At 44.2% G+C, this 12,500-nt stretch overlaps 2 protein-coding genes across 2 annotated transcripts in view; both read right to left on the reverse strand.

Moving 5' to 3' along the window:
• Positions 1 to 11,403, reverse strand: part of capn1b (calpain 1, (mu/I) large subunit b) — a 33,064-nt gene extending 21,661 nt beyond the window's left edge. Inside the window, 2 exon segments of the mRNA XM_048248093.1 lie at positions 4,936 to 5,182; positions 11,245 to 11,403. Coding sequence (XP_048104050.1) covers positions 4,936 to 5,181 — 246 coding nt within the window. The 5' untranslated portion in view covers position 5,182; positions 11,245 to 11,403.
• Positions 11,404 to 12,490: 1,087 nt separating this feature from the next.
• The window catches only part of LOC125297543 (calpain-2 catalytic subunit-like), a 26,542-nt gene continuing 26,532 nt past the window's right edge, over positions 12,491 to 12,500 (reverse strand). The window contains exon 21 of the mRNA XM_048247950.1: positions 12,491 to 12,500. This exon is cut by the window's right edge and continues 514 nt beyond it. The gene's annotated coding sequence lies outside the window, so the exon portion shown is untranslated.

A 12,500-nucleotide genomic window follows, 5' to 3' on the forward strand; every position in this document is an offset into this window, starting at 1 on the left:
GTGTGTGTGTGTGTGTGTGTGTGTGTGTGTGTGTGTGGAAGATAAGAAAATTACCATTAGAAGATAAGAAAAGTCCATTATGTTCATATGAAAGAAAACGTTATGATATTCACGTCATACATCATTTGTGTATGTGTGTGTGTGTGTGTCTGTTGGCATGTATCGTTGCCCCTTTATCACATCTTGTCACTGTTGTGTGTTTGCTTGTATGTGGAGGGAGAATTTGCCTGTGTGTGTGGGGTGTGTGTGTGTTTGCAGTCTTACATCCCTTTGAGTGATGCTATGAGAGTTCTGTTAAGATATATAGATCAACAACAATTTACCAGAAGTGGAACACATGTCTTCATAAGGACATGAGATAAACAGTGTGTGTGTGTGTGTATATGTGTATGTGTGTGTGTGTGTGTGTGTGTAACAGAAAGAGAGAGAGGGAGGGGGGAGAGAGGGAGGAGGGAGACAAAGACAAAAAGAGAGAGATAGGGATAGGGAAGAGAGACAGAGATGGATAGAGAGAGAGAGGGAGAGAGATAGAGAGAGAGTTGTTTTTTATGTAAGTGATTATTAAGATCCCAAAGATCAAGATGTCAAAATGCCTGACTGCATGCACACGTGTGTGTGTGTGTGTGTGTGTGTGTGTGTGTGTGTGTGTGTGTGTGTGTGTGTTCTTTAGAGCAGCTGCTAGTACAATTACGTGTGGCATGCAGATGAAACTCTAGCTGAGCTTTTGGTCCACACACACACACACACACACACACACACACACACACACACACACTTGTGTACCTTTCTGGCATTAACTCTCTTTCTCTCTCTCTCTCTCTTTCTCTATCCTCTCTCTCTCTCTTGTTTCTGTCATGCTACCCTCTTAACCCATTCGCGCTGGATGCTGCATGACGCAACATTCTATCTCCCGCCTGATGCTGCATAGCGCAACATTGACTCTCCCGCTGGTTGCTGGGTAGCGCAGCATGCTTTTTATGTCATGTTTCTAGGTGCTACAGAGGCTTAGATACTACATTTTGGTAGACGTTGACAATTTTTAGTTTGTTTTCAGAAAACCCTCAGGAAATAAGGTTATTTAGTCTAGAATGCCATAGGATTCTATAGGCGTTTTTAGCAGGCATTTTAGGAGTAAATGGGTTAATTTGGGGGGAGTTTGCTCCCTCTCTCTCTCTATTCTATTTTCCTCCATCTCTCTCTCTCTCTTCCTCTGTCTCTTTCTATACAGCCAATACAGCAACCGGAAAGTTTTCAGACTCTTTTGAAGTTTTCCACATTTTGTTATGTTTCAGACTCATCTTAAAATGGATTCAAATATTTTTTTCCCTCATCAATCTACACACAATACTCCCAACACTCCACAAAAAAGCAGGTGTTTGGAGTGTTTCGTAAATGTATAAAAAAATGAGACTGAAATATTCCATTTACATATGTATTCAGAACTCTGTCTCTCTCATCCTTTCTAGACACTTCTAGAGTGGCACGGCATTGTGTGTGTCTCGACTGATTAAGCAAAACAGGAAGTCAAGTGTCCACCCAGCAGCTCTGCCCAGAGGAAGTCACCTCTCTGCCAGACATTAATGAAACGAAGGAAATAAGACACAATGAAGCAGTGATACTAGTGGCCATGATAGGTCTGTGTGTGTGTGTTTGTAAGAAATTGGACATAATGAAGCGGTGACACTTGCCATGCCGTTAGGTGTGTGTATGTGTATTTGCACGTATGTGTGTATTTGCATGTGTGTGTGTGTGTGTGTGTAAGTGGTGACACTGGCCTGCAGAAATCTTAAACTCAGTTTAGCACAAACAGACTGAAGGACTTCTCTGTCTTCTCTGTTCTCTAAGAACACCAGGACTTATATTAACGTATATTAATAATAAGCACTGAACCCGAATGCTAGAGAAGTATGTACAGCAGGACATATGATAACCACTGAAACCGAACGCTAGACCATGAAACTAAACGGTCGTTGGAGGGAATGGAAACTGTTTCAACTCCTCTCTTTTGGGCTGTTTAGACATGTGCAGTTTCTGGAACGAGCCTCTGTAGTGTCTGTCTTTGTGTGTGTGTGTGTGTGCGTTTGTGTGTCTGTCTGTGTGCGCATGTTTGAGTGTGTGTGTGTGTGTGTGTGTGTGTGTGTGTCTCTGTGTTTGTGTGTGTGTGTGTGTCTGTCTGTCTGTGTGTGTCTATCTATCTGTGTGTGTGTGTGTGCGTTTGTGTGTCTGTCTGTGTGCGTGTTTGTGTGTCTGTGTGTGTCTGTCTGAGAATGTGTATTTGTGTGTCTGTGTGTGTGTGCGTGTTTGTCTGTGTGCGTGTTTGTCTGAGAATGTGTGTGTGTGTCTGTCTGTCTGTGTGCGTGTTTGTGTGTCTGTGTGTGTGTGTGTGTGTGTCAGTCTGTCTGTGTGTGAGTGTGTGTTTGTGTTTCTGTGTGTGTGTGTGTCTGTCTGTCTGTCTGTGTGTGTGTGTGTGTGTGTGTGTGTGTGTGTGTGTGTATCTGTGTGTTTTTCTATGTGTGTGTGTGTGTGTGTGTGTGTGTGCGTGTAATAATAGAGTCACTATTCTAAATGTGTCCTGGTGTGGCACAGTGGCGTGCAAAGAGCAACAAATCTTACTTTGATGTCGACACATAAAACTGTGTGTGTGTGTGTGTGTCTACTGCATGTGTGTTTTAGAATATGCTTGTGTGTTTTTATTACGATTATTATTATTATTATCATCATTATTACAAATATTATTATCATTATTATTATTATTATTATTATTGCTCTAATAGAGGAGAGTGTGTGGGTGTGTGTGTCTCATGTGAACTCACCGTTGGCCTCACCCACTCCACGCCCCTGGTCTTAGAGGAGTGTGTGTGTGTGTGTGTGTGTGTGTGTGTGTGTGTGTATATGTGTGTGTGTGTGTGTGTGTCTCATGTGAACTCACCATCAGTCTCATCCACTCCACGTCTCTGGTGTTAGAGAAGTGTGTGTGTGTGTGTGTGTGTGTGTGTGAGTGTGTCAGTCAACGTGTGTGTGTGTGTGTCTCATATGAACTCACCGTTGGCCTCACCCACTCCACGCCCCTGGTCTTAGAGGAGTGTGTGTGTGTGTGTGTGTGTGTGTTAGGGATCGACCGATATATCGGGCATATTTATGCTTTTTTTTACGCAGTATCGGCAGATAAGCCGCCATTTACCGATAGTTTTTTCCCCAAGATTATTTACATACAGGCGTCCACAGGCAGCTCTGTGTTGCTGGAGATGCTGCACCACGCAGACTGCCCTCCCCCACGAAGCAGAGTGCTGAAAACCTGCTCTTCAAGACAACAGTAAACTTTAAACTTTCAAAGCATCTTTTAACTGTTTGACTTAGCTGAAATATTGCCATACACTTTGAAGGTGGAAGCAAGTTTGTGGGTCCAAATGGAAAACACGAATGATAGATAGGTAGGCTACTTTTTAATGCTTAATGATCGCTTATAAAACTGCTTGCCATTGTATTTAGGAGCTGCAAATAGCTAAGTTGTAGGCTATCCATATTCATGCGGTAGCTGTTACAAACACTGGTCATATGATTAAGTAGCCTAATGCCAACTTGTTCCGTGGTATTTGTGGGAGTTTTATTCAGCGACCACCTGGCTGAGTGTTGGACACGTGTGGTGTGTGTGTGTCTCCCTCCCTGAATGCCTGTTCTATAAAACATGCTTGCCATTGTATTTAGGGAGCTGCAAATAGCTAAGATTGTAGGCTATCCGTATGCATGTGTTAGCGGTAGCTGTTACGAACACTGGTCAATCATATGATTAAGTAATGCCGGCGTTGTTCCGGTGATATTTGTGGGAGTTTTATTCAGCGACCACCTGGCTGAGTTTTGGACGCGTGTGGTGTGTGCGTCTCCCTCCCCCTCTCCCTTCGAGCGGGGCGGAGTTGCCATCGCAGTGATATCAGAGCTTTAATAATGATAGACGTGTAGTTTTTATTAATTAAATATTAATTCGTGTTAACGTTCATCATGTACCAGACATACCGTGTATGCCTTACTTGTTTAGAGCCGTTTGCTAACGTTATCATTATCAATCCAGTTCAATGGTGGTTCGTCAGCTACCAAACAGTTTGTGTGTGCTTCTGGTCTGCCTCACTCAGTGGGACACACGCATCACAGCGATATGAGAGTGCTGCGCTACCTGAAGGAGAGATTTTAAAACTTGAGAGATACGTTTTTATACCTTTTGACGTTGATGCTGTTTAGAACATAAACATCTTACACCACGTTATTTTCCTCTGCTGATTTATGTTCTGTGGTTGACAAATCTGGCAGCTTTTTTTAGAAAAATATAGACATAGAAAAATTGAAACCATGCAGTCTAAAATGACAAATCAAGCACTTTATTTCAATAGCTACTTTTCAGGCTCATTGTTTTCTTAAATTATTTAAATGTGTTGACAAAGGACATTTTGTGATGACTTGAATTATGTCTTATAATATGTCAGCAAGCAATGCATCATCAAGGCTGTGTTGTAAGATGTTGATGAAAGCATTTTGCACAGTTAACCATATCCAGTGCACCCATCCATAAGTTCAATAAATGTTCCTTTTTTAAATTGAGACTTAGAGATTTGAGATTTGTTATCATCATTTGTAATTATGTGTCATTTGTATGATGTAAATTGAGGGAGCAAAATAAAAGCAGTATCAGCTCCAAATATCGGCTCAAGAAAATCGGCAGCCTGTATCGGTCATCGGCTAAGGCTGATGGAAAAAAATCGGTATCGGTACTAAAAAATCCATATCGGTCGATCCCTAGTGTGTGTGTGTGTGTCTCATGTGAACTCACCGTTGGCCTCACCCACTCCACACCCCTGGTCTTAGAGGAGTGGGTGTGTGTGTGTGTGTGTGTGTGTGTGTGTGTGTGTGTGTGTGTGTGTGTGTGTGTGTCTCATGTGAACTCACCGTCGGCCTCACCCACTCCACGCCCCTGGTCTTAGAGGAGTGGGGCGCGAGCTCCTTGAAGCCCAACGAGTGCGGTTCTGCGGGGAAGCAGGGGTCCTCGAACAGCGTTCCGTTCTCCAGACACTGCTGCCGGAGCGCCTGGAAGTCCTGGCCCAGGAACAGCACGGCCTGCTGCTGGGAGCCCATGCCCTGCGCCTGCTCACGCTCGTGCTGGATCCGCGAGGAGATGCCCGCAGACGGGTACATACTGGAGAGAGAGACCGGGAGACGGGTGAGTAGCCGTGTGTGTGTGTGTGTGTGCACTTGAGCATGTCTGTGTGTGTGTGTGTGTATTTTAGCATGTGTGTGTGTGTGCGTGGGGGGATGGCGTTTGTGTGTGTGTATTTGAGCATGTGTGCGCGTGTGTGGGGGTGCGTGTGTGGACTGTGTGTGTATGTGTGTGTGGACCGTGTGTGTGTACTGTATGTGTATTTGAACATGTGTGTGTGTTCCTTATTTGAGGAAGAATTCTCCAATTGTCATGTTAAAAGGTGTGATCCTGTTTTATATATATCGACCTATTATGGATCATTCATTATCTCTGACTCTTCTAGTCAACATGAGAACAGATTATTGTTTTATTTTTGTCTTTTGTTAATCAGCAACAGCTTCCCTACACACCACACCACTTATTTTGTGTAGTTTCTTCTGAGTAACTGAATGTATGAGGTGTGGGTGTGTGTGTGTGTGTGTGTGTGTGTGTGTGTGTGTGTTTGAATGAAATGAAAAGGAAAGTGGTGGTTTGGGCTAAGAGAGGGGTGAGAATGTATTTGTGTGTGCATGTGTATGTGTCCTAGCTGTGTGTGTGTGTGTGTGTGTGTGCGCGCGAGTTCCTGGCACTCGTCACACAAATAGCCTCCGACACTTCTCATCAGCTAATCATTCCTCAAAACATCAAGCACCAGCACCAGACAAACACCTCCCGCTAATCGAGGCACTTAGAACCGCTAATAGAGGCACTTAGAACCTAGCAGAACAGCACAGCACAGCACAGCAACAGCCAACCAACTCCTGCTAATAGAGGCACTTAAGGTTAGCAATACAGCACAACGGGCCTGGCTAAGAGCTAACGGCCTGAGAGGGTCAGAGAGAGAGAGAGAGAGAGAGAGAGAGAGAGAGAGAGAGAGAGAGAGAGAGAGAGAGAGAGAGAGAGATGTATGGGTAGGGTCTGCCCATGGAGATGCTCAATAGACACCGGTAATGTTGAGCAATTACAAACACACATCGGGGTATTGCAAGTTTAAAGGCAATTCCATGAAATTGACATATAAAATATACAATCTCTTGATAGCTTCACCCAAAGATATTTACTTAAAGCCCTGAATATGTAATTATGAGGAGTGATTATGTGCACATAGATCGACTCCTCTGTAAATGTAATACACATGGGGCAGGCAGGTTTCTGGGTTACAACACACTTAACACACTTACAAGACTCAGTAATGATGTAAAAGCAAGATTACGCCATTAAGCCAGCAGACAGAAGGACTCCTCAACCACCAGCTGAACTAGCGAGACGACTAGCAAGATCAGTAGCTGGATGCCGGTAAAGGCCATGATATGTTTATGGTCATGTGTAGTAAGATGTATGTGGATGGACAACTGATGGCAATAGATGGATGCTAATATCAGTAGATGGATGCTAATATCAGTAGATGGATGCAATATCAGTAGATGGATGCTAATATCAGTAGATGGATGCTGGTAAAGGTGTACTAAAGGCCAATGATATCTGATATGTTTATGGTTATCATGTGTAGCCGATGCACATACTGTAGATGTACGTGGATGGAGTTATTGTACGTGCTGCTGTAGGGACTAGCCCACAAGCTAAACATGTGAGTTCGCGTTTCCCTCGGATTCATCTCTACCAGGAAAAGACGCTGTTTGCGTTTCCCTGGGTTCATCTCTACCAGGAACAGACGCTGTGGTCCATTAGATGATTACCTCTCTGGGGGTTTTCCACAAGTCAATGGTTAAAAAGGTTGTGGCTGCCAGACCTTACGCACACAAACGCATTTGCAACATAGAAAATGAGTCTGGTGTCTATTAGCCTTCTACAGGAAATGACTTCTGTCAAGGTCAACAAAGATTTCTATTCTCCTTCCAGACAAATGCAGATAGACACACACTTGCACGTACGCACACACACAGAAAAATCCCTCTATTCCTCCAAGCACCATAGTGAGGCAGGGGGAGACACCACCAACACAATAAGGGAGTCGTCACACGGCCAGACAGTCAGTCGTAGCACAGCCAGACATGTTGGCTCATGTTAGGGTCAACTCGCACCGTTACGAGAGGCACACCACACACACACACACACACACTCACTCACTGACTGACTCTCAACAGGACTTCAGTTCATTCTGTCCGCAGTGCAGATCAGGCCCAGATCTACTCTGAGTGTGAGTGGGTGTTGAGTACAAGTGTGTGTGGGTGTGTTAAGTATTAGTGTGTGAGTGTTGAGTATACAGTAAGTGTGTGGAAGTGTGAGTGTGTTAAAGGGGGAGGAGAGGGAGTGGGTGAGTTTGGTAAGTGAGGGTGGTAGAATAAAGGTAAGTTAGTTAGTGTACCTTCAGGTCCTTACAGAATCAAGGGCAGCAGGCTTCAGGAAACAAAAGTGAGGAAAAAAAAAATAAAAAAAAGTCATGTGATCCATTTTTAGGGAAAAACACAAGCAACATTCCCATTAGCCTCATAAACCACACCAACATTTAGTGAGTCATTCCTGGCTTTCCTGACTGACAAACACTGAGCTGTCGTTCAAAATGAGTTACCATGACTCTGGACAGAGTTCCATGGCTGAGCCGGGTTCTGTTTCGGAATCCATTGTGACATCACCTATTGTTGCATCATTAGTGGAATCAGAGCGCTTGTGCCCTTAGAGAGATCCAGATAAGAGTTGCGCTCAGCTCAGAGCTGAGACTGGAACATGCTATGTGTAGACTCGGCTGGAACATGCTATGCGTAGCGCACTGACAAAGGACACTCTGGTCCAGGCATCAGTCATATGTGACCAGCACATATGTGCACTGTGTGTGTGTGTGTGTGTGAGACAGTTGGATGACTGCCACATGAACAGATAATGACAAACACACAGACACACAGAAAACATAACTGCGCATCTGCATGTGTGTCTGTAAATAGAGAGAGAGACAGAAAGACAAAGAGAGAGAGAGAGATAGCTGGCATGCCACTTTCTCTGTCTGCAGGGAGGGGCATTGCCAAAGCCCACGCATGTCACATTCCAGACATCAGCATCAGGTGGCCCAGTGACCACTCTGATCTGGGCACAGCTCCACTGATGCCCCACACACACTAACCCCCTTCAGTTCCACTAATGCCCCACACACACTAACCCCCTTCAGTTCCACTAATGCCCCAGTCTAACCCCCTTCAGTTCCACTAATGCCCCACACACTAACCCCCTTCAGTTCCACTAATGCCCCAGTTTAACCCCCTTCAGTTCCACTAATGTCCCACACACTCTAACCCCCTTCAGTTTTCTGCACCCAGGATCTGTGCCGTGCGGTGCCCTGCATACCAGTCCGGACCTTTGTGTGGGGTTTTAGGGCCTAATATTTGACAGGCATCACCCCCCTACCATCTGTGCCCAAAGTTTAATGCTAAATACAACTGGATACATAAAGGGAAAATATATACTCCAAGACGGAAAAGTGCTGAAGTTATAGACTATAAAAGTTATAGACATAGGCGTACAAATGGACAGCGGAAAAAATAAATATATTTAAAACATTGAGCATATTCTCCTCTGACGTGAGTGCACGCTTAACTCAGTTTAGACTTGAGATGCCCCATGTGACCCACTGCACTGTGTGTGAGAGTAGTGTGGCAATAGAGGGCTCCACTGATCCAAGACCTGAGAATAATTACCGCCCCCACCCCTGCAGTGAATCACTCCCATACTCTGCATCACAAACAGGATCTGGCTCTTGGCAGTAGCATCAGTGATGAATGACAGACTAAACTTCTGGCCCGGGACAGCTCCACCTCACTGATGGCACGAGTGGAGTGGAGTGGAGCGGAGCGGGTTCCCTGAGGGCGTTTTCCGACCGACAGAGAAGTAGTTCTTGAGTCAGTTCTGTTCAGAATTCTTTGAAACTTAATGCTGACCAACGAACCAGCCTGCATTTGCCCCCAATTTTGAACAGAACCAAGAATGTGAGTGGAGTGGAGCAAGCGGGTTCCTTGAGGGCGTTTTCCGACCAACGGATAAGTAGTTCTGTTCAGTTCTGTTCAGAATTCTTTGAAACTTTATTTATTTATTTAAGGTTTATTTATACATGGACAGTGCACATTAATGAGCATAAAAATGTAAATGTGAAACTTAGTGCTGCCCAATGAACCAGCCTGCATTTCCAATTTGTTTTCAGTATACCAGACTTACCTTCAGACTTACCTAGCCCTTTCTCATGAAATCATTTCAGTGCGTTGAGTAAATTTGTCTTGATAAGACTCCTTAAAATAAGTCAAGGTCTTCTTAAATTAAGTCAAAATGATCTAACGGGAGAGCACTAGAGTCTTTTCATACTAAAAACAATACCAAATAGATTATTTGATCTTAATAGAAGATTATAAACACTTGGTTAGATTTCATTTTTTGCAGTGTGTTGTGCGCATAACTGACCTGTGGGATGACACGCCCACTCCAGTTCACAGAAACAAACAAACAACAGTGTTTTGTGCTCCAGCTCGGAGGCAACTTTTTGGGCTCTGAAAGGATTTATTTTTGGTGTAAATGCAGCTGGACCTCTGGAGGGTGAACCAGAATGGAGCCGGTTCTCTGTCGGTGGACAAGGCCTTCCAGAGACCTCGGAACAGGTCTGGATCTGGCCTGGCACAGCGGGCTCTTCCTGGGGTTACCTGGATACGCCCCTAACCTCACTTTAGTCCTGTAGTACAGGGGGGGTATTCCAAGTGTGTGGTTTAGTGACAAACCTGGGTTCATTAACTCAGAGTAGGTGGTAAACCTCCTAATAGAAGAGCTGTATGGCTTCATTCTCCTAACAAAACAATGCCCTAGGGCTCTTGTTGTCGGAGGTTTACCACTTACTCTGGGTTCACTTACCCAGGTTTGTCACCAAACTACGTACGTGCAATACCCGCTGGTCATCTGTGCCATGTGTGGTACTCAGTTAACTTAATGGTTCACCAAATACCTAAAAAAACATTTCCACTTGCATAATGCTAGCTTGATTATGGTTTCTTAGTAGTTTCTCATGGAAACCGAGAATATAAATATCAGGCTACATTAACCAGACACTACATAAAAAAAACACACTAAGGGAAACACTTACCTGGTTGTCAAACCAGTAAACAGACACAATATTGATCCAGTAGCCTACTGTGCATCTTCCCCTTAATGTGACTCTTCGAAATTGATCAGCATCAGTCAGCACTTTTAAACAGTGATGCGGAGATAAGAGGACAGACTGCCGTTAGACGCATTCCTGCTAATAACCGGGTGACCCAGAGTGAGGGGAGAGACGCCAGTCTGTGGTGTTGAAGATAACGTGAAGAAGGCCCACTCTGCACATTAAATAAGCCGTCTCGGCTACGCAAAATAAACTAACCACTCAGACAGTGTTTTGGCTAGCGTTTGTCATTACAAGGGTTGCTAACTGCAGAGACGTTAGGACTTTGCTAACTGTTGAGGAATATGTACGGTGACAGTTACAGAGAGAACCACTTCTAGGTTGTAGTACACCGTGTACAGTACGGTTTTGACAGACTATTCCGTGGTTTGGTCTGGAATGTAACAGTTGTTGTTATTATGGGAAAAATAAACCTTGACGGGAATGTTGTCACAGAGCGTAGCAGCTCCTGAAAACCAAAGTAAAGTAGCTAACAGGCAGGCATACAAGCTAACGGTGTAGCAAAATAATGGTATACAAATTAACATGCTGCATGCATGCAACGCTGAATTTAACAACACTGAGAGCTGAGGTAAACAATTATTTTAACGTTAAATGCAGGTAGGATACAATTTACCGCTCTTACAGTTTTAAATTGACATAATGCACTGATTTAGTCCATGACGTTCAGGACTTCACTGAAAATTAATCTCAGCAGCCTGATGAACAAAGCAAGCTTGGATGTTAAAGTTTTAGGGGCGTTCACGTGCAGTGCTTTCTGTAATCCCTTTATCATCATCTGCTCCGTGTTTGTGTCCCTCAACCAATAACAAATCAGGAGGTACTCGCAAGATAAAAACCCTTACAAAGGTTACTGGGCAATTTTACTCACCACTGGTGGAAGCACCTTGTATTCAGACAACGCGAGGTACCCCCCTTCGATGTATGTTTTCGCCCCGGAAGCCGGTTATTGTTTTAAAACGATGAGCTTGATACTGTGAAGTCATTGAAGAGGCCGACAACACTGCAGACTACGGGCCTGACCGTGGGGGCGGGGCTTAGAAGGACTGTCAATCAATAAAGCAGCGCCATCTCACTTGGTCCCTAATATTTAAAGGGACAAGCGCCCCAAAACCTTTTACTTTTCATAGCCTATTTCAAAACTCTAAAACATATTTGTTTTTTGTGTGTCAATTGGAAACAGAATATATGATATATTGTTGGTGTTATCTGAAGCATCAACAGAAGCTGAATGTAACAATGTATTCTATGTGATAAGAGGCCTACAGTTTCATGTGTCAAACAATTTGTGCACAGCTGCTTGTTGTGTCATGAGTTCGTAATTTCAGGACTTTGAATCCCTTTTAGCTTGGAGACACAGAAAGGCTTTGAAAAGGCCCACGCGGCCGCAGAACAGGAATCACAAAACAGACCGACACAATGTTGAATCTGTTCCCAAACTGGAAACCGGACAGAGCTGGGGTGGGGGAGAGGATGACAACAAAAAAGAAAAGTCATGCAGCTGCTGGCACTGGTGCCACAGAGAGAGAGAGAGAGAGAGAGAGAGAGAGAGAGAGAGAGAGAGAGAGAGAGCACCACTGAAAGAGAGAGTACTCTGAATGATAGGGAGAGAGGAAAAGAGAGAGAGAGAGAAATATATATAGAGAGAACACCACTGAAAGAAAGAGAGAGAACACCACTGGAAGAGAGAGGAAGAGAGAGAGAGAGATCACTGAAGGATAGGGGGAGAGGAAGAGATAGCACACCACTGAAAGAGAGGAAGTGAGAGAGGGCACCACTGAAAGAAAGAGAGAGAACACCACTGCTGGAAGAGAGAGAGAGAGTACACTGAAGGATAGGGAGAGAAAGAGAGAGAGATAGCTCACTGAAGGGAGAGAGGAAGAGATAGCACACTATTGAAAGAGAGGAAGAGAGAGATCAGTCATCATGAAATAATGGCTCACCATCGCTATTGTTTTAGGAAAAAGTTACCCGCCCAGAATAATAACAACCTGTTTTCTCAGTTTGTTCTAGAGCGAATGAAACACCATTTGAGCCCCTTTGAGTTACAGTCAGTCTTAAAGTTTTAGCACACCTTAAGCAGTCATAAGGCCATTTAAACACACACATTACACAGCTTAACAAACA

Source organism: Alosa alosa, chromosome 7 (genome assembly GCF_017589495.1).
Source record: "Alosa alosa isolate M-15738 ecotype Scorff River chromosome 7, AALO_Geno_1.1, whole genome shotgun sequence".
NCBI classification, from domain to species: Eukaryota; Metazoa; Chordata; class Actinopteri; order Clupeiformes; family Clupeidae; genus Alosa; species Alosa alosa.